This window comes from Scomber japonicus, chromosome 12 (genome assembly GCF_027409825.1).
Source record: "Scomber japonicus isolate fScoJap1 chromosome 12, fScoJap1.pri, whole genome shotgun sequence".
Lineage (NCBI taxonomy): Eukaryota > Metazoa > Chordata > Actinopteri > Scombriformes > Scombridae > Scomber > Scomber japonicus.
In genome coordinates, this window is record NC_070589.1 from 10511855 (window position 1) to 10537100 (window position 25246).

At 40.7% G+C, this 25246-nt stretch overlaps 2 protein-coding genes across 2 annotated transcripts in view; one reads left to right on the forward strand and one right to left on the reverse strand.

Moving 5' to 3' along the window:
- pecr (peroxisomal trans-2-enoyl-CoA reductase) overlaps nucleotides 1-25246 on the forward strand; it is a 200450-nt gene that overhangs the window by 121908 nt on the left and 53296 nt on the right. The gene's annotated exons all lie outside the window — the stretch shown is intronic.
- Nucleotides 5760-11195, reverse strand: LOC128369378 (uncharacterized protein CXorf38 homolog). Its single transcript, XM_053330411.1, has 6 exons — nucleotides 10950-11195; nucleotides 10029-10163; nucleotides 9195-9314; nucleotides 8167-8313; nucleotides 7871-8065; nucleotides 5760-7133 (listed from the first exon to the last, which is right to left on the reverse strand). The coding sequence occupies exons 1-6, from the start codon at nucleotides 11151-11153 to the stop codon at nucleotides 7023-7025; spliced, it is 912 nt and encodes a 303-aa protein (XP_053186386.1). The 5' UTR covers nucleotides 11154-11195; the 3' UTR covers nucleotides 5760-7022.

Consider the following 25246-nt stretch of genomic DNA (forward strand, 5'->3'; position numbering starts at 1 on the left):
TCATCAGTTTGCAGGAGGTTCAGGAACTTTTGGCAGGTCTCCTCTCCTTTATTCATGAGCTTATCCACAAGTGCATCGACATGCCCCTCTACATCTTCTCTGTTGATGCTTTTAATGTTGTTGTACTCACGTTGAGTTATAAGTTTCTTCTCATAAACCTTGTTGAGGATTAGCCTGTGGTCTCCACACAAAGTCGTCAGAATAGCTGTTTTATTGCTTCTTACTGTGTCTTTGGCTGACATGACGAATCTGAAATAGAGAAACTGAACAATAAAAACAAGATTAAGAGAAGAACTGGCCAAACACCAGTCAATATTGGGTTTTCGTTTAGAGTCAAATACTGTTATAATTTTTTTGGTTACTTACTGTAGTGGCATTGCTATAAATGCTGGTCAGAGCACATATTACCTTTTCATTTAGTAACTTCTTCTCTACAAAATCAGCTAATATGGCTTTTAAAAAGTAACTAGCTGGTTGGGATTCAAGCAACGGCGATGAGCAACTTCTCATCAGCGTGGTTGCCCACCAGGCCTGTGCAATTGTGGGATAGTGCTGCATAGTGTTAACTAACTACAAACATACATTGAGATTACAACTTGCTTTGAGATCTGAACTCACTTTTTGCAAGATGTGATCTTAACACAAACTCACCCATGCACATATACATGCACATACAGACAGACCCATTGTTAGCAGACAAAGCCACTTGTGTTACCTAGACCAATAAAGTGTGTTTAATGATTAACGTCTGCTCCTGTTATCTCAGACTCAAATGCTAATAGTTGCATTGGTGTTGAATTGGTAATAAAATGAATTGTTCACATTTAAAAAAAAACAGACAGATCATTTTGTCAAAAACTCAAACATTAAGTATACAGTTTTAATACACTCTCGTAATACACTCTACTCTAGTACTGTTTTTACTACATTGACTCATAATTATTTGGTGCTTGTTTTGTAATTATCAATTTACCATTTTTATGTCCTAGAAATGACTTAATTCTAGGCCTGTGACCAGAACAGATTGGATAGTTCAGAGGTGAACTAAGGACTGGATCAGTGCAACAAACACACACACTGGACGTATGATAAGAAAAAAGATTATAGACAGTCGTATGAATATGAATACACTACGGCACCAGAACAGCGGGTATAAATAAGTGTGGTATAAATAATGAATAATAAAAAATATACGAGTGTCTTTCAGGAGTTATGGATAAATGTGTTTTACATCACATCAAACATCAGTTTGAAAGCTGAGCAGAAATTAAGGACTTTTACTTTAAAAACTCAGCTCACTTCAAAACAAGCACCCAGAGGCACCCACGACTGTAGTCGACTTTAGCCATGTAAATGTGCTAAGACATCTTACCTTAGAAGAGAATATCTGCCACTCCCTCCTCTGCCTCTCTCATCACATCTCCACTGTGCAGATCCCTGCCTACTGCCCTGTGTTCAAGTCCAGGAAACCAACATAAAAGACCATCACTGCTGCCTCTGTGCTTCAGGACAGTTCTGAATGCACTGAATGGCAGATATTCAGCAAGACAGCAATAAAGCAAGAAACCCTGGCAGAATGCAGAGGTCCATTACCTGCTGCAAGCCTGGGACTGGAGCCGGTGCACTCGAGATACACCTGCACTCAGGGCAGCAAGGAGAAACCTGATTGTGGGCCGAAAGAGGGCAAAATCTACCAATGCTCTCAAAATCTAAGGTCACATCTCCACAATTGACCCCCAGAGAATGTGGTTGGGAATTAAGAGCATCACTGACTACAACAAAAGGGGGGCAGAGACAGACATATCTCTACCTAATGCCCTAAACTCCTCTAAGCTCCTCTAGCTTGTTTTTGAGATTTCCAACACTATTCCCACCCACAAGCTCACCCTCCCACCGGGTGAGCTTCCCCTCTGTGTGACAGCAACAGATTTGAGGAGATCTCTGCAGAAAGTCAACCCTGGCAAAGCTGCAGGCCCACAAAAGATCCCAGGCAGGGCCCTCAGGGACTGTGCGGCTCTCAGAGGTACTGAAGGACATATTTAACCAGTCACTGTCCCAGGCAAATATTCTAATATGCCTCAAGACTATACCACCATCATCCCAGCCCCTAAAAGCCCCACAGTATCATGCCTGATCCATTACTGCCCAGTTACATTCACCCCAATATTCACAAAATGCTTTCGAAGCCTGTTAATGGTAAACATTAAAAAGACCATCATGGATGAAATTGAGATGTGGTGTAAAAGTAACAACCTCATCATCATTGTTAGTCAAACAAAAGAGATGATTGTGGACTTCTGTAAGGCTGGCACCAACTGCTTCCCTTCTACATCGAGGGAGCACTGGTTGAGGTCGTCTCCTGCCCCAAATATCTGGGGGTTCACATTGCAAATAACCTCACCTGGACCTGCAATACAGGAAGCATTGTTAAAAAAAGCCCACTAAGGTCTCTACTTGTTGAGGAAACTGAGGAAGGCTGGACTGGACACTACAATCCACACCTCCTTTTACAGGTGTGTGTTGAGGAGTATCCTCACATCTTGCATCACCGTGTGATATGGCAGCTGGACGGCTGCACAGAGAGATGGGCACTGCAGCAGGTGATTAAGTCTGCACAGCTAATCATTGGCTGCAGCCCACCCACCATCAAAGACATTTACATCAGCAGAGGCAAGGGCGAGGCCCCCTGCATTATGAAGGATGCCACTTCTCCTGCAACTGAAATGCTGACACACCTGTCCTCAGGCAGAATGAAGTGAGAACCACCAGGCTGTAAGGCTGATAAACTGCACCACACTCATCCTGAACTGCAATCAACAGCTGTTTACCATCTTGCTGCTACTTTCTATTGTGATTTGAACTATATGATATTTCTCAGGCCAAGCTGTAATAATGTCTGTCAGACTGTGAGATTTTATTGTTTTGCCCATTGCTCGCTAATTATAACCCAAAATTAAAGAATGAAGACATAGTTTCTTACTTCTAAATGCTTTTATATTTAATGTCCAAAAGACAAGTGCAGCATGACTATCTGATAAATGCGACTGGTTGATCTCAGAGTTGAGTGGCTCGTTTGACTGACAGTCCAACACAGCATCATAATAATGAATCATGCAAACTTTACTGCTGCTTTTCTACGACCACAGAATGCAAAGTATGGTATAATCACTAGTTCATGTTGCTCTAAACTGAAACATGCATTTAAGTTAACTTACAGTCAGGTAGTCTTCTTTCTCGATGTAACTGTCGGTGCAGAGTATTTACTCTTTCGTTTTCAAGTCTGCAGCTCAGTGATAACAGCATCGCTTTGAATACTTTTTTTTTCACATGAGCGAACTAACCTATAGTGGCTGCAATTTATGCTGCATTCACGTACCCCTCGGATGGTTCAGTTTCCTTGGTTTGATACAAGCGTGGGTGTAACAGCTCTTATAATACACCCATGGATGGATGGAGACAAAACGACAAGACTTAATTCGCTCTTCTGACTTCGGTGTGTTCATGACCTTTAAATCGTAATGTGCAGTCAACATGGACGCTACACAGATGTGTTGTGTTTGTCCCAGACTTGTTGCTACACTAATACATGCTCTAAAACAACTAAAATGTTACCTTGCCTGACTTCTTATCAGAAATAATGCTAATAAATAACTTTTCTAGAAATTTAGATCATTGCACGTGAATAGTTAATGGTTACCACCCAATACACCGTTACTAATTACATGCATTGATCTACATCAACTAGGGTGGATTAGGATAATGTGGGACAATTTTTCCATGTGGTTAATCTCTGTCATGTAGGTCTTTGCCATGAGGCCCACCATGGCTGTGTCTTCAGAAAACTTTATTGTGATGTTAGATGTTAAAGTAGGTGGGAATAATTGACTTTGAGAAGGAACGGTTGAATATTACTGTGAGCACAGGCACCAGTTGGTCAGCAGGATTTAAGGATAGAAATGTTGTCTGGTTCTGCTGCCTTCCTAGTGTTTACAATCATGAATTGATATTGGCAGTGAATACAATATGCAAAAATTAGGTTCAAAAGACTTCAGACCTTCATTTCAGAATGAATCATCACGACACGAACCAATCAGATATTATTAGAAATATATTTATATCTCACTTGCTTGTTTATTCAATTATATGCAATAAAAATAGCAAAAGAATTATAGAAATTACTTGAAAAAAAGATAGTAACTAAACAATCAAACAATTCAATAAATTAATAAATAAATAAATAAATCCATAAATATATAAATAAATAAATATAAACAAATAGTTTTTGAATAATACATAAAGTAATGAATTCAATAATTGATAAACAAATAATCAGTGTTGGGGCATTACTCAAAAAATATAATGTATTACACATTACTCGTTACTAAAAGTGTAATGTGAATAAGTGTGTGTAAATACTAATAAATAATAGCTGCCTCAAAATAATGTATAGAGCCTCTACATGGCGTTTCCATCCTGACATAACAGCAGCCCAGGGAGTTATGTGATTACTCATTGTATAAACTGTAACACGTTACATTACTGTTACAGATCAATATAATGTGATTACACCCAACACTGCAAATAATAAACAATAATACCAGCTACTTTAGGAGCAGTGGTTCAAGTCTGGCATTGGACCTTTATGCATGATTATCGTACTCACATTTTCAAAGCCTCTGTATAACACTGATTCATCTTTAAAATCAGCATCTTTTTCTATAGTAATGCTCAGACAATTGTACAGTCTCTATCTCCTTTTCGTGCTCAGAGAGGGTTTGCTTCAGTATTTCCTCCTTTCTGTGGCATTCACTGACCACCTCCAGAACAGCCTAACATGTAAATGAAATACAGGTATAAAAAGAGAGATTTTTTTTTTGAAAATGCGAATTATGTGTCTTACCACTAGTTGATTCTCCAGTTCTGGGTCATATTGATCCTGAATGTCTTGTGCAGGCAGGGCCAGTCTGATGTTGAGGTTTTGAATCTGAAAGCAACATTTTAGTATTGACTTTATACTATCCACATATTTTCTCTTCAGCTTCATCTCCAGTTTTGTCTCTTGACTTCCTGCGGGGGGAAACTTGCAAGAGCTCTGGCACTAACATGTCAATACAATGATTGACTTACTTACTTTTTACCCACTACTGTAATATAACACACTGTTTTTATTTCTGTGGTTATTTATATTTTGTAAATATCAGCTTAATTGGAGCACACATGGGCTTAAATGGTGTTACAGTGCCAATCAAGCCTGTACCAGACTGATTAAGTAATGGAAATAGTTACATTACTTTTGACATTTAAATATAGTAACTAGTAATCTGTAACCCATTACATCTCCAAAGTAACCTCCCCAACCCTGCTTACACATAAATACATTAGTAATCATAATTAATAAAATCATTTTTCATATGTAACAACACTCTAAAAGCGACCACTTTGAGACCTTTTACATTAGCTTTTCACTCATACTTTTAATCATATGGATAACATTTTGATTGCAGCACTTTTATTACAGTATTTTCACCGTGAGTTTCTGCTACTTTAACTCCAGTAAATCTGCATACCTATTTCACCACTGGCTAAAAATTAAAAGTTATAAATGATAACAAAGCCAGGTTTAGGCTAGAAACACTTGACCTCAGATTTCCCAAGGGGGTCGGGTTAAAGACGGTCACACTGGGGCTGAATAATGTCAGTCATGAAGTCAATAAGGATCAAGGCGGGGCATCCATCTCTTTATTCTGAATGTCTGCAGGATCTCTTTGGTCAGGAATCAGGTTGTTTCCCCATAAAGCACCAGTTTACACTCATATTTGGGGAAGTAGTGCATAAAAACCACAACTCTCTACAACTCTACTGAGTTATGGGGAAGTGCATTCTTTTTTTTTACTTATGCTCTCAACTGTAGCTTGTTCATAAAGTTTCTAACATCAGTCAGAGAATAAGACAAACAATGATATGTAAACAGAATCATGATTATAAATACACACAAAAAAAGAAAAAAGCAGACAAATCTAAAGAGTGCATTCATGAAATGGACTACTATGCTATTAGCTCCATGAATTACGCATCATTTGCAACCGCTATCTGCCCCTTCTCAAGGTCCCATTCATAAAATATATTGCACTAATGATATAACAGTGCAAACACACCCATAAAGTTTTTCTACGAAGTGTAATTTGCCTGGTTTTGCATCTGTTTGAGTGATCACAGCTGTTTCCAGGCTTTTATCCACATTTCAGCACACAGGTTTGTACATCATGAAACCTGCAGAGAGCACATAAGCCTTAAATTGTGTGAATTTAATTAGCAGAGGTGCACACACACAGCATTCTCCATAGCTGCAAACTAACTTATTTTGCAACTATAACATCATCTACTGTGAAATGTTCAAATACAGCTATTAATATGACACAGGAAGCTCTGATATGTTTTGGATTAATGTGTTAATGTTACAATAATGTTGTTCAGTGTAATGATGTTCTGTCTGTAGTCCACAACTGGCTGCAGCGTGTCTCCAAACTGACACTGGGAGCATTTATGCACGCTGCACAACAGCGGTAACTTCATTAACACCAGATCGGTCAGCATCTGACGGTAATTAATCTTCTGTGTTCGATTCAATATCGTTCAATGCCTCACAAGCTTGAAGATTGGAAGAGAGAAGTGAGCAAACGAGAGAGAAAGTGGCTTTAGTTACCACCAACTCTCTGAAGACGCTAATAATTTGACTGATGTGGGGCTGGTCTTTGTGAATTAAACTGTATTTGCAATGAGGCTCATTTGCATAGAAAGGGACACATTTTGCACCAATTGTATGTATATAATCTCATTTACATACACCCAAACAGCTAGCACTGACATACTATTTTCTTGGTATTGCAGTTTGTGGTGCGTTTGGGTACTTTGTAAAGTCCATTTGTGAATTTAGCCCCTTATGTGATAATAAATTCTTGACAAGGATTCAATATTGTATAGCTGTATAAGCACTCGGGTCCATTTCTGTTCTGTGCACGTTTTCATTTTCCCGCCTTCAGTGAGTTGATGGCTTGGAGCTCTGCAGAAAACCTCTCGGCCAGATCTGTGTTGGTCTGCAGGAAACCACCCAGGGTCATCAACTGCTCAGCATCCTGAGGAAGAAAGAGAAAGAGAGATAGTTGATGTCATATGACATCTTCCTTTTTTTAATATACGTTTGTTGTATGAGTGTAAGTGCACATGGACACCTGTAACTATATTCTCTAGCCACAGCAGTAATTTTAGGCCACAAAATAGTACTATATCTTCCACTTTACTTGTATTAAATGATAACATGTGTGCTACACTTTCCCAGGCTTGGTCTGATATAACACAGGCTATCTGTCACTCTCGAAATAACGTTTATTTCATCATTATTTAATAACCGGGGGGTGGAGAGGGGTACAACAAGGTTCTATGCTTTGTCTCGATTAAAGTCTGACTTTTATGTTCTTCAGAGATCATTGCAGAACCTCACTTTATCTCCCTGTCATCCCTACACATCATGCTACTGTAACTGAAGTCCTTGGTCAGTTTGGATAGATGGCTGTCTTCATTTTAAATCTCATGTGGACCAATTGGTGCAGAATCTGTTGTTAAAATGTTTCTTATATTGGAATAAAGCATGTTTAGGACAGAAAAACCTCAATCGACCTGTTGCTCACACCACCTTAATTCATCCAACTGAATAAATTCAAACTTTTAATTTTGAACATTTTAAGAGATGAATGTGTGACTTGCTGTGTTTTGTAATGTGGCTTATCTCTGTTCTCTTTCTCCTGCTGATCTCAAATCTAAACTGATTTAATAAAAGGTCAAATAAATAATAATGTAAATCTGTTCTTCTCACCAGTGTCTCTTTATCATCATCGGCAGGAGCAGCAGCAACATGCAGTAACTCCTCCAGCCTCTCTTGTAGCAACTCAGCTTCCCATTGTCTGATAATGTCAGCGCTGATCTCGGGCTGGCTATCAGAATCAAACTCTAAAGCAGAATCCCTTTGGTCCCAACCAGAGGCAGATATTGACAAATCAACGGCCAGCATCTGGAAAAAACAAAACCAAAACATAATGCACACAAACTGTGACACAACACAACACAACATATGAGCAGGATCAGTGCATAAACACAGACAAACATGCTCACGTGATTTATCTGTTGCTTAGTTGCTGCCATTTCTGGTACGTTGCTGAACTGCTGCACAAGGTGTGTCAGAGATGTCCGGTAGTGACTCATCCAGTCATCTGTCACTTCCATATCAGAGTGCATCAAGTGATTCCTGTATCGTATCACCTGGAACACACACACACACACACACACACACACACACACACACACACACACACACACACACACACACACATGGTGATAAACATAAAAAATAAGTAGTGAGACTCACAATTAAAATGCATATTTACTGAGTCCAAATTATTTTTTCAGTCTCCATGTGAGGCCATTTAAATTATGATGTAGTCAAACATGCATTATAAAGTTCATTTTATTCACTGTCATGCTCAATTTTATTCTTTTTTTATACTACTTCTGATGTTTTTTCATTGTTTCATCATTTTCTACTATCCTTTTCATCCATTATCAATATGAGTTTACATCTTGATATTTAGGTAGGAGGCTCAGGATGCCTTCATTCCAGACAAACAGAGCCCGCAGATCATTCATACCTACCAGCATATCCATGTTAAAAGACAACTAAGACTGAATAGCACATTGCACTTTAGTACTGAATAACTGCACTTTAGTATTGTACTGTATTTAAGTTGGGTTTCTTGTCCTATTGTCAACCTGTCTTTTTGTCCTGGGAGGGTGGGTGTATGGTTTGTCTATTGTGTTCTTGTTTATTGTAATGTCTCTGTACTTGTATCAGATGCACTGAAAACGGCACAGAACAATTTTCTAACAATCTATCTAAATGTATTAATTTATTATTGACATCTTGTTGTGTCAAACAGTGGGAGTGGAAATCAAGCTTATTTACAATCTTTAATGCTTTATCTGTGTATATTCTCACATTTGAACATACACAGAGACTGCTTCTGGTTAAAAAAAGCCATGTGACAATATTCTCACCTTAAGACTTGAGAAAGACTGACCAAAAGTAGCCTTACTTAACATATATAACAATACAGCATGTAACAGGCATTTGTGTGTGTGTTTACCTCTTTCACGTACTTTACATCCACACGGAAATGATTACAGTAGTTGATCAGGTTGAGCAGAGCAGGGGCATCGCATTCATGTGCACCCTTCTTCTGGGCCTGACCTCTAGGCATAAAAGCCTGCAGGAGAGAGGAGAGAGGAGAGAGAGAGAGAGAGAGAGAGAGAGAGAGAGAGAGAGAGAGAGACCTCCATTAGACACAAACATTCAGGTCAATCTTTAGAAGCAGTCACAGGCTGCTTGAATCCTTTAAGTCTTATAAGTTAAAACTTTCTTTTAACAGGTCAAAAATGCAGCATATGACTTTAGTTGACCATGTGATATGATCATTTGATCAATTTCACACATGGAGCTTCACTTGTTTCACGAGTCAGAATATGATAGATAGATCAAAAATGATTTCATGCTTCCTTAAACACTACTGAAAATAATCAATCCAAGGTTACGCTTCCGAACAAATGTAATTTTTACTTGTTATGTTAATTATAATAAACTTGTGGCATGACTAGTAGGCTCTATTACACTCTAGTGACATTGTTAGTGTTAGCTGTATGTCAGAAGGTGGACAACCTTTCCTATAAACCTCATGTCTGCTGGTCAATCAAGTGACTATGTGGAATAAGTTTCTGTATATCTGTATATCATTATTCATTCAAACATACAAACAAAATATGTGACAGATAACGTATGAACACCAAAGTCCATTCAAAAGTCACAGTCAGTTGTTTGCCTTGTGTAAACTTTCACTTTAACTTGAGAGAAAATTACCTATGCACCAGAGACCTGCACAGTGTTTAGACGATGATGTGTGTGTGAGCAGTGGTTTGTAGACTACCTTGGCCACCTCCCAGTGGTCTGTTCTCCAGGCGGGAGGGAAACAGTTGTCCCAGTTCACAGTACCATCAGGCTGTCTGTGGTGTCTCAGGATCATCTTCTGCCACGTCGAACATGCACTGCATACCTTGGAAAGCTGAGAACACACACACATACACACACAGGCTTCTATCATATACAGACTGTCTGCATGAATGTAGTTGTTCAATTAACTTATCTTAACTGATACTTTAAGCAAGTCACTGTGAGAATAAGTAGGGAATATTAAACATACAAGTGCCAATGGTGGTACAATTCTGAGGTACTTGTACTTTCCACTTGATGCTACTTTATACTTCCACTTCACTACATTTCAGAGGGTAATATTGTACTTTCTACTTCACTACATTTATGTGACAGCTGTGGTTTCTAACCTTTTTGTCATGTGACATCTTACAAAAAGCAGTGTGTAGTCAGGCTCACATATCAGATGTCTATGAGTTGTTAACAGCTCCACCAGATAGTGATTTCCCCCCTCTCTAAACTTCTCACATGGTTTCATTTCAATTAATTATAATAATGATATTTCAAATAAAGTAGTGTAAACTAGTTTTACCTCCAGCAGCTACAGCAGTAACATGCTGCTCTAACACTAATGCTTCACTATTAATAATCTAATGTCATATATAATAATATATCAGTCAGAGGGATCAAACCACTACTTTTACTGTACCTTATGGGCGTCAAAGACTTATAAAAGGGTGTGACAAATCCCACCCCCCTTTTAAAATGATTAGTTTAGACCTCCCCTTCACTGCCCTAACTTTTACTATGTCAAAAATCAGTCTATTCACTTGTCACAGCCACTATTTAATGCGATACAAATAAGCAAAACATGATTAAAGATGAGAAACAAGTTGGACCTGCAGGATATACAGCTCACCTTGTTGCCTCTCGGTCTACATGAAGTCATACACGGTGTTTGTAGAAGAGCGACTTGATCGAGCAAGTGTCTGTGGAAATGTCTCGTCTCTCTATTGACGAAAGGGTGGAGGCCCTCCTTCAGTATGAGCAGACACCTTCCTGCCTTCAGCCAGTTTTTGTACTCTTTATTGTTCAGTCGGACCTCCAGCTGTCCATGACCCATCTTGCAATGTCTTCCTGAACAATGAAGTGTCTCAAGTTGAGACAGCCCTCCTCGTGTTAGGCTCCACCCCTAGTGCAACTCCTGAAGCAGCCACTAGATGGCACCATCTACTTTAGAAAAGCAGGGTCGTGTTTTTTCCTTTTTTCTTGTTACAGTTGGATGGTAGAGCTTAGCTGTGCAGAATGATGTTTGTGCAGAGTTTGATACTAGGAGCCTGTTTTCATATTGATCTACTGAAAATGAAACGTTTCTCTGAGCTCATTAGAAATATGATTTTAAGTGGTGGGCCTAGAAGATGACTTGTGACATCCCAACTAGTTTTGTGGCCAGTCCTGCTCCAATATTCAACTTAGACAGGTGTAATGTGGAAACTTGAATCCTCCAGTGCACACAAACTGAGAATAGGCTTTACAGTGAAGTAGGAGACATCTTGTGTTCAGCAGGTAAACTTGAATGAAGCTGAAAATTAAATTTGCATATTTGTAGTTTCTGGAGAGGAGAGGAGTAAATACAATTTTATTGGATTTTAATGTGGCAATTTGAACTTTCATTGTGGAATAGACACACCAGACACTGATTGTTCCAAACAGAATATTTTTGTATGTGTTGATGCATGTCTGTAGAGGATAAACAATGAAAAGCGTACTTGATTTTTTTGTTCTTTGGAGATGTACATGACTGACTGCATCTAATTCCCTCACTGGGTGGAGTTGGAGCATTGCGCCACCCTGAGGCAGCGCCCTTTGAGAGGTGGCATCACTAAGGTACTATGTGTGCTGTCTGCTGAGAAGACGAGGGCTGGAAAACACAGCAGAGCCTAGCTAGCAGCTGCATGCACAGACGTCCCTGAGGCTGTTACTGGAGGTGTTCATCAGGGAGGAGCTGGAGTTTCTGACAGATACCGTGTATCAACAGAGACTGTAGGGACTTGCAGGAGGAGAGAAGCTACTAACTATTGCTATTTCAAGCCTGAGCAGTATGGACAGACATTTTGAAAGGAATTGCACACTAAAACATTTAAACTCAAGTGACAGCTATTGACACTGCACCTTCCATTTATGGGTCTATTGTGTTGTTTGGTGGTGTACTTTTCTCATTGCTGCGGATAACTGTCCAAACTTGGATGACACTGAGATATTTCTAGCCTAGTTGCATTTTCACGGCACAATAATTTCTCAGCTATCTACAACTTCTACAATATCTCCAGTAAATGTCATGTTTTTGTATCAGAGAGGGAAAGTGCTTATTTCCAGAGTTGCCGATTTAAATTAAATTATAATCATGCAAGTGGGTAATTCATAATCGAGGAGACTGAGTCACGGGTATGTACTTTATGTATGTACATCCACAGATACGGTACATACAGAAGTCAGCAGTTAACAGCTGGGTTTAGGCTTATTTTGAGACATGTAGGAAAGCGTTTATTGAAACCAGAGGAGACAGGACAGATATCATAACTTTACTGCAATTCTACTGTGTAAAAACAGAGGCAGTAGGCTTAAAAAGTAAAAAGTCTCTTACAAGATATTTCTAGTTAGACTAGCAGCAAGGTTTAGTGTCCATGGTGAGTGGTCTTTGGTCCAAACTGAAATATTTCAATAACAAGTGGATATATTGGCAAGAAATTTTGCACATACATTTTAGTGATCCACTGATTTTTCCTCTACTGTTATCATGAGGCTGACATTTGTGCTTCAGAGTGAAATGTCAAATGGCAACTATGAGATGGATTCCCATTAAATTAGATTCGTGTCCCCCTGAGGATGAACTGTAAAAATTTGGTAATCCCTAATTTTTTTGTATTGCACCACCAGGTCAAAATGTATGTTTAGTAACAAATACATGAGAAACTAATGTCATGCTCTTCAGACTCAATGCTTACACGTTAACTTCAGATGACGAACATGCAGTAGGATGAGGTAAGTTTATTTGTAGAGTACCTTTCGGCAGCCAAGTGCTTTATATAAAACATGAAATAGACAAGATGTAAAAGAAAATATTATCCAGAATCTGCAAACCATCCCTTAGCATTGTCACTGTGAGCTGTGAGTGTTAGTATTTAGCACAAAGCAGCCTCACAGAGCTGTTCAGGTCAAGAGGTCTGCAGTAGTGTGTTCACAATATTATGCAAATATGTATTTTCTTATACACACACACATATATCGGTGGGCAACGACCATACCCACCCACTTGCAGCAGTTGTTGTGATGAAAACATATTTTTGTAATGAAGAAATATTATAGGAATGAAATTAAAATATATATATATATATATTATATGTCTACTCACGCTATTTATAAAGTCATGAAATGTAGTTTCTTCTTTCTTTTTCAAGGTAATGAGAGACATACAAGTCAAAGAGGAGGACTGAAATGATGTCGGTGTAAATTTGAGTCTAAATGTTTGTGTCTTTGATTGACTGCTTTCTGCCAAGTGCATGCTGGGATACGCTCTAGCCCCCATGACTCAGACATGGAATATCACTGTAATGATACCAGGAAGAAAGGTATGAGGAATAAGTCACTATTCAGTTTGTAACCGTTGTAGCAGATAACCTAGAAATGCAGCTGTGGAAATAGGGCGAGGTAGTCACAGGATCCCCAATTAAAACATATTACATTACAATTATGAGAATGAAAAGACATTTGTGTTGTATCAAATAATTTCATCTTTACATGAAAATTTAATTAGTCTTTTAGGATGCACAGAGAAAAACAAATATTCCTCTATCTTTGTAATTGGATCTCTACGGATTTGATGATAGTTAAAGTAGATTAGACGCCCTGGAGTGTGTGTGTGTGTGTGTGTGTGTGTGTGTGACTGAACGTGTGAGTGTGTGCATAAATGAGCCCTGTTCAGCAGTCAGTCGTGGGGACACAACAATATTAATGTGGGTGTGTGTGCTTGTAGGTATGTAGGAGTGTGTGCAAGCGTGTGTATAAATACATATATGCATTTGTGTGCACGTGTGTGTGCGTGTGAGTGTGAGTGTGTATGTGTGTGTGTGCGTGTGTGTGTGCATGCCCACAATCCCAGCAGGGAGTTTTTTTTAAGCAGAGGAGATCAAAGAGACATTAGTATTCTGAAATAAATCACATGCTCAGGCCTCACTGTGTGGGTCCCCAAACACATACACAGGAGACACACACACTCTCTCTCCCTCTCTCTCTCTGTCTCATTCTCTCTGTCTCCTCCTTTTTCTTTCCCCTACCATCTCTCTTCAAAAGACACCACCAGCCCACACCTCCAGCACCACCACACCACCTCTCTCACCACCCCACCCTCCCCAAACCCTTCCCCCTCCTCTCCAAACTCCCCGGCCCCTAGCGGCCTTCAGAGCTACTGTATCTGCTTACTGGCTCTGAATCCTTTGTTACATCCTTTCAGTTTCTCACGTTCCAACTTGAGCCCCGTCTCCTCCCTCCGTCTGCAAATAAGCAAGAAAATGCTTTGTCAGAGAAAACTGTTGTTCATCACTGAAAAAAGTCAGAAACGCAAAGTAGGGGTTTTTGACAAGTATATCCTTGGGGAGAGACCTCTCATTTTCTCCCCCTCGCTCCATCCCTCTCCTTTTCTTCTTCCCCACTTTCACACCTTTCTTTCACACTGCCTCAATCCAACACTTCTAAGCTCAGCAGCAGAATGATTCTGGGCGATGATGACTTTTTTTTCCCGTTTTTAGTGTGGGAATACCTCTTTGGAGGTGTATGTGTGCACTTCTAAGACTTTTGACAATGTTACAACATTTTTGGAAGTTCTGAAGTAATGGTTCTGCTAGGCGGTCAGCATTAGCCGGACTTCACTTTGCTCTGAAAGATGGTCATTGCTGCTGCCAGTGGGGGGAAAAAAGATGAAAATAGGGGAAGAGAAGTGGAAGGAAAAGGAAGAAAATGATTGACAGGGTATAGCTGGGAGAGGAAGAAGCTCATTTTTAACCACAGAATTAGAATGAGAAGAACATAAATGCCCCCTGTAGCTCCCTGACAGTTACAATATCCATGAGATTCACGGTTTCCTTTGTGCTTTGTGTGTGTGTGTGTGTGTGTGTGTGTGTATGTGTGCATGTGTGAATATACATGTATGTGTGCATGTGGGCACGTGTGTGGGATGGATAAGTTTAGGCCGATGTGTACATGCATGTACTTATTTATGTGTGTGCATGTCTACTTGTGAGTGTGTGTGTATGTGTGTGTGTCATTTTGATAGCCACCCACATGAATATGCAGATCAGTTTTAGAGAGCGTATGTGCTCAGCATTAAAGCCCACTCTCCACTGCTGACCCAATTTCACAGTGCAGTTTATGTGTGCGTGTGTGTATGTGTGCAGGCGTGCACTTGCTTATCAATGCATTTTGCCAAGCTTGGAAAAATCGTGCAGCTAAGACGGAGGCGTGTGAGTAGGTTTGTGTGTGTGTGTGTGTTAGCCTATGAGTGTTTATAGTGTTTATAAAGCAAAAAAAAGGAAAAAAACATATGCGATAAGTCTCATCCACCACTTACACATTCACAGTTGGCTGTGGATAAGAAAATTCACATTAATACATGCTGACCAAACCACAGTCCTGTTTTGCCTCAACAACCTGAATCACATTGTTTAGACAGTGCATCACTTCATGTCAGACACATTGATGAACTATGTTTGCCATACTTTTTTATTTAGAATTTAATATAATTTGGTCATTTTAGTTCATGACAAAAGTAAAGGTTACAGTGAGACTTTGGTTTGAAAAATTCATTATTATTATATTCGCAAGATAAATATGAAACCAGAGCCAGCAGCCAAGTTAGCTTAGCTTTGCATAAAGACTGGAAACAGGATGAAACAGCTAGTCTGGTTTGTCCAAACGTAAAATTATACAGTGGCCAGCAGCACTAAATATAATTAAATATCTCCTTTGTTTAATACGTACAAAAACTTAAGTGTAAAAGTTATGAGTTGTAGTTAACAGATACATTTCTTGCCTAAGTGTGAAGATACAACGAGTTACACCTGCTTCCAGTGCCTCCAGTATTTATTCAAAGCTAACTGTCTCCTTGCTGTAGCGGTAGACCTTTTGGGTGATAGAAGAATGATAATTCCATTTTGTTTGTTACTGAAGTAAAATAAGCTGCTGGTTAGCTTAGCTTAGCATTAAAGGTGGAAAAGGGATTGCTATTTTGGCTCTTTCCAGTGTTTTAAAGATTACCATCAAAGCTCACTAGTTAACAGTGTGTTCTTGGACTACTATTACAAAAACTGAAATGCAAAAATGTTAAGTTATGCTAAGCTAAGCTAACTCAAGCTCCTGGTGGTAGCTAGCTCCATATTTACTGGACAAACATGAGCATGGTATCAATCTTCTCATCTAACACTAGTAAGATAATTTCCTTCAAACTATTCCCTTAAACAAAAATGGCAAAATGAGGCTTCAGGATTCATTTATCTACCATGATGTGTGTATTTGGTAATCCTGCTTTATTACTTATCAAACTGATCAAACAACCTTTCCATTCAGCAGTAACAGATCCACTTCTCCTTAGAAATGTGTTTGGATTGGCTCATCTTTGACAAGTTTTTCTTGAGAATTATATGAAATGCAGCAACTTTACCTTTTTGTTTTTGTTTTGTTTGTTTAAATTGTTGTGTTTATTGAATTACAACATACTTTTTTTATCCAACAGACTTCCATGTTGTCAACTCAGCAGTGCCAGTCAGCAGAAACTTTCAGGACAAGCCGGCAGTTTGTCCAGCCACCGGTAGATGGAGACGTTGAGAAGAGAGAGGCCCAGTGGCAGAGCTGAGGTAATGGCTCTCTGGTCTTTTGTTCCCTGTATTCATCCTCACCCTCCACCCTCTCCCTCTGCCTTCCAGTCTAAACTCCCCCTCATGGACTTCAAAGGAAAGGAAGGAACCAGAAAATAAGGTGAATTAATTTGCCCCCCTATTCCATGCCTACATGTTGCAGCGGATATGCTTTTTAATTGCTTGTGCTAAATACATAACCTATTTTTGTATCCTTTACAAAAGCCTAAATGATGATCTGGGTAGAATCTATGCAAATGCTAGAAGCCCTCATAAAACATTAAAATTACTTCACAAGCAAAGCACCTTGAAAACAAGTTACAAGAAGAAAAAAAAAAGGACACTGTAAGCTTGGCCAGCGTATGGCTTAATAAGATCTGGCACCCAGTGCTGCAAACTCTGACAGACATTCTTCAGCATCTTTAACCCTCAACTCTGAAGCCTCGGTGCAGACTGAACTCTGTGAAGTAGATCAATGGGAGGATTATCGCAGGACCAAGATGCCAGTTATAGAGCAGCTCTGTGCTGCCTCAGTGAGGGGAGAAGATTGAGAGGCTTTCCTTTGATCTTGTGCTGGCGCATCTGAGAGGGGCCGCTGCTGATGATAATGATGCTGAGGCCCATTGCAGCACCAGGCTGGGGCTTGGTCCCACTCTCACTCCCATTCCTATACTGGAGATATAAAAGACTGGTCTGTGGAGGGTTGAATGGGACAAACGGATTTAGTCAGAAGGATTGTGGCTTCATGTGAATTCATCCCAACAAATGTTTTGCTTTTTTGTTCTGAAAAGGAGTGTTATTGATGCAACAGTGGTGTGTGTGTGTGTGTGTGTGTGTGTGTGTGTGTGTGTGTGTGTGTGTGTGTGTGTGTGTGTGTGTGTGTGTGTGTGTGTGTGTGCTCCAGTTGTTTCCTCCATCACATTAGATCCAGCTGAACACCTCTGTCCTCTTTCAAGGACACCCCTCCCTTCTCCGTGTCTCCGTCCCTCAGCTTCTCTCTCTGTCTCACTCTCTCTATCACACACACCCACACACACACACACACACACATACACCCACACACACACATACACCCACACCCACACACATGCACACTTCATACACCATCGCACTTTCTCTCTCTCTCACTCTGTGTGACAGGCCCCGGTGCTGGAGATGGCTGCTGACATTCTGGACAGTAAAAGGCTTAAGGTGGAGTGTGTGTCTCTGTGTGTGTGTGTGTGTGTGTGTGTGTGTGTGTGTGTGTGTGTGTGTGTGTGCAGAAGCAGAAAGAGAAAGCTCACATTTCTTTCCTCGGTGTATCTCTGCGTCTTATCTGAGTGAGCGCTGTTGTCACACACAGAATCTCTAACAGTAGCTACACCAGCGCTGGCATCTGATTCTTGACCACTTCTGTTGTTTTATTGACTCCTCCTGTTTCTGCTTGACTGTGTGCCAAAGCTCGATGATTATGATAATAGGATGTGAGGTCAATAATCTCTTAATTAGTGCTAAATGGGAATTAGATTAGGCTTTTGTTCATTTCAGAAACAGCTCTAGTTAACCAGATTAGCGCAGCGTGGATTAGGTCCAGGATGAGGACGGAGCAGTGGAGGTTAGAGACGGAGAGGCTGACTTGTCGGCTTTAGGTCGCAACCAGGATGACCAGCAATACGTCATCTGATTGGTTGTCAGTCAGGTTTGGTTAAAAGGTGTTGGGATGGCTTATTGGCTACTGAGCAGGGACAACAGTGTGTGATTGGCTGGAGGCTAAAGCAGTTTGACAGTATAGTGGCACATGGCAAAATCTTGGTTTCTGAGGACATGTTTTCATCGCATCTATGTGTGTGTGTGTGTGTGTGTGTGTGTGTGTGTGTGTGTGTGTGTGTGTGTGTGTATTATGATCTCAAACTAACTCCCAGAGCCTATCTAACACCTCTCTCACTCATGCTCTCCTTTTTCCTCTACTGTTCTGTTATTTCTTTACCCTCCTTTCTCTCTCTCATCCCTTTGCTCCTAAAGAGCTTTTCTGTTCAACTGACCTCCTATCCACTTCATTTGGTGGGCCCCTGCTAAGAGGACTTCATCCCCTCTCTCTCTCTCTTCCTCCCTTTCCCTCGCCTTAGTCTCTCTCACTCTTTTCTCTCCGTCTTTGCACTCTCTCTCACTCTCTCTCTCTCTCTCATCATCATCCTTCCCGCCTTCCTTCCCTCGCTACCCCCCGTCTATTCTGTGGCCCAGCGTGGGTGGCTGAGTTTAATGAATTCTCTTTTCTCTCTACAGCCAGGCCCTGATTTCTGATTGTGAAGAAGTGTGTGTGTGTGTCTGTGTGTCTTTGTGTGTGTGTTTGTGTGTGTGTGTGTAAGTGTGTGTCTCTGTGTGTCTGTGTGTGTGTGTTCTGAGTGTTTTTGAATTTGAATTTTTTGAAAGGATAGTCTCTTGAGATGTAGCATCTCATTTTCAAGTGGGTCTCACAGACACAAATACAAAATTATAAAACACATACAAACCAAAACAGCATTACATAACAAATTGCAAATACAGATAGCTCACTCACCCTCTCCCACCCACACCCCCAGCTCTCAGCTGTTGTACAAGAAAAAATGAATACAATGACCCGAATAATAAATCAATTACATCAGCATAAAGAGCAACTGAAGCATTTTGTCTTCAGTTTTTTTGTAGCACAAATAAACAGAAGATTGTAAGTACACACAAATTGCGGATGTGTATGAATGAGTGAAACACACATTGTTCTACTTACTGGCATGGCTGTGATCATTTTAATAAGACTAAATAAATCTCGGCCTTTGTCCTGATCAAGGCTTCAGGTTGCATTTCCTCTTCCTTAAAGGAGAAAGTCACCAGCTGTCAGCTTTAAAATAGATCTGCCCCAGGATGTGTCTGTTGTTGTGAACACTACCTGCTGTCTCCTGCAGCCAGAAACATGAGCCAAAAGTCTGATTTGTCCTCTGTCTGTGTGATGTCTTACTAATGCACAGAAAAACTGTAAATGACTGCAGAAAGTGTATGTGTGTGTATGTGTGTGTGTGTGTGTGTGCGTGTGTGTGTGTGAGACAGGACCTTGAATGATTTTTAGTCGACCAGATTCTGTCTTATTGTTCAGAGTGAATAGCACCAGTCTGATGGAAAAGTTGTTTGGTCAACAGAATTTCATTCAGGCTTCCTACGTGTGCACAAAACAATCTGTTCGGTACCAATGAGGCATTTACAGCAGATTTTAAGTCAGTATTAAAGTGTTGATAAAGTGGAGCCATTCAGCTTTCTGTACTGCATTGTGGTCCACTTATATTGCCTATAGCCTGTAACAGGGTGGCTAATGCTAGTTTTTCAGTCTGTCATATTGACTGTTTTTGGTGGGATCTCTAGGTACAGATAAACAGTGTTAAAGTGTTTTAAACCTTAAAGGGGACTTATTATGCACATCCAGAGGTTCATATGTTAAATCTGGGCTCTACTGGAATATCTCAGTATCATTTACAGTTCAAAAAACTAAAAAAATCATACTGGCCCTTTATACAGCCCCTCAGTTCAGCCTCTTCTTCTGTTCCGATTGGCCAGCTTCTGGATATCTGTGCAGCAAACCAGAGTGGTTTTATTTTACAACTTTTTCTCATTATCTCATCAAATGTCACATGTTCAAGCCCAAATCCAAAGTGAAGTATGAGAGTGGACAACACAAATAACACATGGAACAACCTTAGCAACAACCTTAGCAAGAACGATTATGGATCAGATGACCATTGATGGTTACGTGTGATAAGCTGACGCCAGCTCATCGGCAAGGTAGAAATAAACATTGCAAACAAAGCATTTCGAGCTCTCCAGATCCAGCTGCACATCAGCAGCTTGAGTTTGCTTGGACTCAGTTGCCATCGAACTCTAGATGTTCATGAGTCTGTTTAACACCATCATCATCCTCTGTCTTAGTTTAAATTAAAGTTGATCGCTGCTGTTTCTTGGTATCTTTCATCAGTGTGTTACATACTTTTTTTGATGGTTCAGTGCACCTTTCATCCAACAATCAAGGTAAGACATAGGCTGAAAATGATTGTGTAATTACTTTACTGTTACAGCGGAGTATAGGGCACAATGATCACCCCTTCATTTTGAGACTTCATATTTTGTTCAACTGTAACTATATTATTGTACCATGTGATGTCTCATAGTTGGAAACTGAAAAATTGTAGTGTCTACAACATCATTATTAACAAACTCAACCCTGAATACAGCATAAGCAATGTTGTTATTTTCCCAGTACAGGCTGACTGTGACTGTGTTCTTACTCTGCAGCCCAAAAGTCTCAGCTGTGTTGCTGCTTCAAATCTCTGCACTGGCATGGTGAATGTGGCTTGGGAACCCCTGAATGAAAACTTTCTTTTGAGGAGCTGCAGGCAAAACACTCAAGTGAGTTCATATTACTCCTGAGGCCACTCGGTAAAGATCATGGTGGCACTGCAGCACCGAAGAGTGAATCCCTCTTTTTTTTTTAAATGATGCAGAACTTTGCATGGAAAGTAAAGTGTGGAGTTATGTAGAGCTCAATCAACTTACCCCATAAACATGAAAAGTAGAATTTGTAAACTGGGTTGCATTCCCCTTTCCATGCCAAATGTAAGACTTCAAAAGGATGAAACAATCCTCCCTCGAATCCGAACAGCAAAGCTGAAAGTGGATCATCTCCACATCTCCACATCTGTCTGAGGTCACCGCCGGGGAGCAGGTGCTGCTGCCTCTGTCCTGCCTGCTGATTGGACAGATGGATTATCTGCTTAACGAGGTGAATTTGTTTAATCTGATAATTGTCTCGGCGATGAAAACATATTCAGTAATTCTCTGTGGACTCTGTTTTTCTGTCCTCCTGATTAAAGACACTTTCATCCTGGCACACACTGACAAATAATGGAACAGTTGTTGTTATGACCAGAAGACAATGCTCTGAGGTGTGCTGGCACACACACATACATACACAGACACACACAGTCCCCTGTGTGTAGTCCCGCTGTGGTATGGTAATGAGCTGCTAATCTCTCCGGTTTACACAGCCAGAATGTGTATATGTGTGTGTATGTGTGTGTGTGTGTGTGTGTTTGTGTGTGCACGCATTAAGGTGCAGTGTGGAAAAGCCCGAGGAATTCTCTTAGGCCGTCAACCTTCTGCTCTCACTTGGGCGCAGGCTGTCAACACATTAAATAGTGAAATCTGTGTGTGTGTGTGTGTGTGTGTGAGAGAGAGAGAGAGAGGCAGACAGAGGGAGAGAAATAGAAAGTGAAAAGTCAACAAAAACATGTTGTAAAGGCAAAAAAGAGAGAAAAGGAAGAAATTAGGTTAGAGACAGAAAGCAGCCGTGTGGATCAGGCAGTATCGGCACATTTGTTTACTTCCCTTGTAAATGTAAGCTTTCTTCATCTGATCTGTAAATCCTGACTCTCCTCTTACTCTCTCTTGTGTTCTTTTTTTTGTTTTGTTTTGATGCTGTATTGGTGTCTGTATGTGTGTGTGTGTGTGTGTGTGTGCACGCTCGGGTGTGCGTGTTTATTTATTATGCTGAAGTCACATCACTAATTAGTCCCTGGGAGAAGCCCGAGGCCATTTGCAAAATCCCACTGATTAAAAACAAGTCCAAATCCAACTTTGTCGCATATGCACTCACACACACACACTCACTCACACACACACACACACACACACACACACACACACACACACACACACACACACACACACACACACACACACACACACACACATCCATACAGCCATGTATGCTGAGGAAAGCTACTTACTGTCAAGGCTGGAACGCATGTGGGCGAGTGTTTGCGAATGGGTAGGGGGGTTTGTGCATGCATGTTGAACGGCTGCTGAACGAGTGTTAGAGAGCTGTCAGTTGTTAAGGCCAGTTTAATATTTAAACTCGCCGTCTAAAGTTATCATTACCCCGAGGTGGCTCCTGTCACACAGGAAACACACGCGCACGCTAGGGGCACACACACAAAGACACAGAGACACACACATACACACACACACTCAAAGCCTTCAGGAGCTTCAGCTTGTCACAAATCACACTCAAGATGACAAGGGCATCGTGCATTAGCAAGTGTGACAGACAGAGGCAGAGAGAGAGAGAGAGGGAGAGGGACAGACAAATGCAAGACAGGAAGAGAAAGAGTGTGTCTGCAATATTTTCATCTTTATTTAGAATTGAAATTTACATTTTTCACCTTGCCCAACGTGATTTAGCCCAAAAAAAAAGTCATACAGATTAATCCTATTTGAATTTTAATTCAAGTCTGAGCAAAAGCAGCAGTGCAGAGGTGACGGATGGAGACAGAGAGTGGAAGGAGGAGGAGACACGTACACAGAAAAACACCAACAAACGCATGTAGAGCAGAATTAGGCAGATACCAGCTGATAATTAACACTCAAAGGAGAGTGTTCACATATTTTAATCACTTTAAATCCAACCCCCCTCCATTCCAAAGCCCTCCAAACACAAGAGCTAAGCCCAGAAAAGAGTCCCCAATGTCAACTGGTGCTGAGACTGAAACTGCCCCCATGTCAGACACACTGTTCACAAACACCAATCAGAGTAAACCAAATTATACTGCAATGTAAAGAAACCTATTTAAATCACTGGAGGTAAAAAAAAGAAACTAAAAAGTAAAGTAGTTAAAATGTTATCTGGCCCTAAAAAGAGATTATGAATCGGCAGAATATATTTCCACTGTAAGAGACAGAAAGCAGAGACAGATCCTAACCAAATATGGGCCCAGTGACCATGAACTGGTAAAGGAAAACACACAAAAACCATAGCAACCAAAAGATAACAGAGATGAACTTCTTCCTACAATGTAAAACACTCAATAAAATAAGGAACATTTACTTTAACAAGTTCAGCTCTGTAATTTCATATTTCAAAGAGCTTAATGACCTCTCAAAATTAAACATACTCCTAGGAGAGGGAGAGGGAGACAGGACATATCTTGCTGCCCAATATGTATCAACTTCCTACAACCTGAGGGACAGTGATTGACATGAATGACCCAGACACACATGCACGCACGCACATACGCACACACACACACTGAGTGAATTACACTGTTTCTTCATATGATTCATAACATTATTGTTAACTGGGGAGTGATTTCAATATGGCTCCTGTAACATGTGCTTCCCTTAACATGAACACACACACACACACACACGCGCACACACATACACACAAACACACACACACACACACACACACACACACACACACACACACACACACACACACACACACACACACACACACACACACACACACACAGGATAGGTTAACGTTCATATTGCTGCTGTTGGACTAGTCGAAAATTTGGACAAAATTGTACTTTGGCAACATTGTTCTTGAAACGGTCTTGCCAATAAAGCCTTTTGAATTGAACTGAGGAGACGGTGACAGCATGGGGAGAAGGAGGAGGGAGTGAGGGATGTTGGGAGACGCAGAGAGGAGGAGGGAGATAGTGATAAATTGCTTTGAACTTTAATGGACGTCTCAGATGCTCCTCTAGTGATGTGTTCGGACAATACACAACATTACTGGCACACGTGAGTGCTGATTGTAGCTGACAGGGAAAGAGGCCTGTCCCCATCGACCTAGAACACACACACACACGCACGCACATACACACACACACAGACACGCACGCACACACAGCTGTGCGATAGCTTTCCAAAAGTCAGCTAAAGGAAGAAAGCAAGGAGGCAACTTCTTAGCAGAAAGTACAGACAAGAAAGTGGAGGAGGGGGAGGAGGCAGATGAACTGTGTGGGTGAAGGAGAAAAAAAAGAAGGGATGATTTAGAAAAGAAAGAGTAGGAGAAGTGTGAAGTCCAGAGGGAGAACGGGGGAAGAAGGAGGAGAAAGAAGAGGGGAAGGGAGAATGGGGGAAGAAGGAGGAGAAAGAAGAGGGGAGTGGAGGGGAGGAAGAAGAGTGAGCTGGGGAAGGTGTTGACATATGGTCAGGGTTGGGTTCAGACAAATAAAATGTAGCCTTCTCTCCGCAGTGGTTAACTACACACAAATGAATCAGTAATGGAGCCCTCATTCACAGTGACAAACCCATAGACACACACAAACACACTCATGCGTGCACACACACACACACACAGTCACACAATGGCCGACATGTGAATGAAACTCAAAGACATTCACACAGAAGGAGCAATAAATGTCGACGGAGGTGGGCGGGCGGGGTGGGAAGTATGGAGGGTTGTTTGTGAGGTTTGTGTGTGTGTGTGTGTGTCTGTGTGTGCGCAGCAGTGTATCGT

What these genes read in the sequence shown, in the direction of transcription:
- LOC128369378 (XM_053330411.1), bottom strand. Translation starts at nt 11,153, where the DNA reads ATGGGTCATGGACAGCTGGAGGTCCGACTGAACAATAAAGAGTACAAA. An exon ending in ACCACTGGGAGGTGGCCAAG is followed by an intron (nt 9,315 to 10,028) that starts GTAGTCTACAAA and finishes TCTCTCCTGCAG; the next exon opens with GCTTTTATGCCTAGAGGTCA. An exon ending in CTAAGCAACAGATAAATCAC is followed by an intron (nt 8,066 to 8,166) that starts GTGAGCATGTTT and finishes TGTTTTTTCCAG; the next exon opens with ATGCTGGCCGTTGATTTGTC.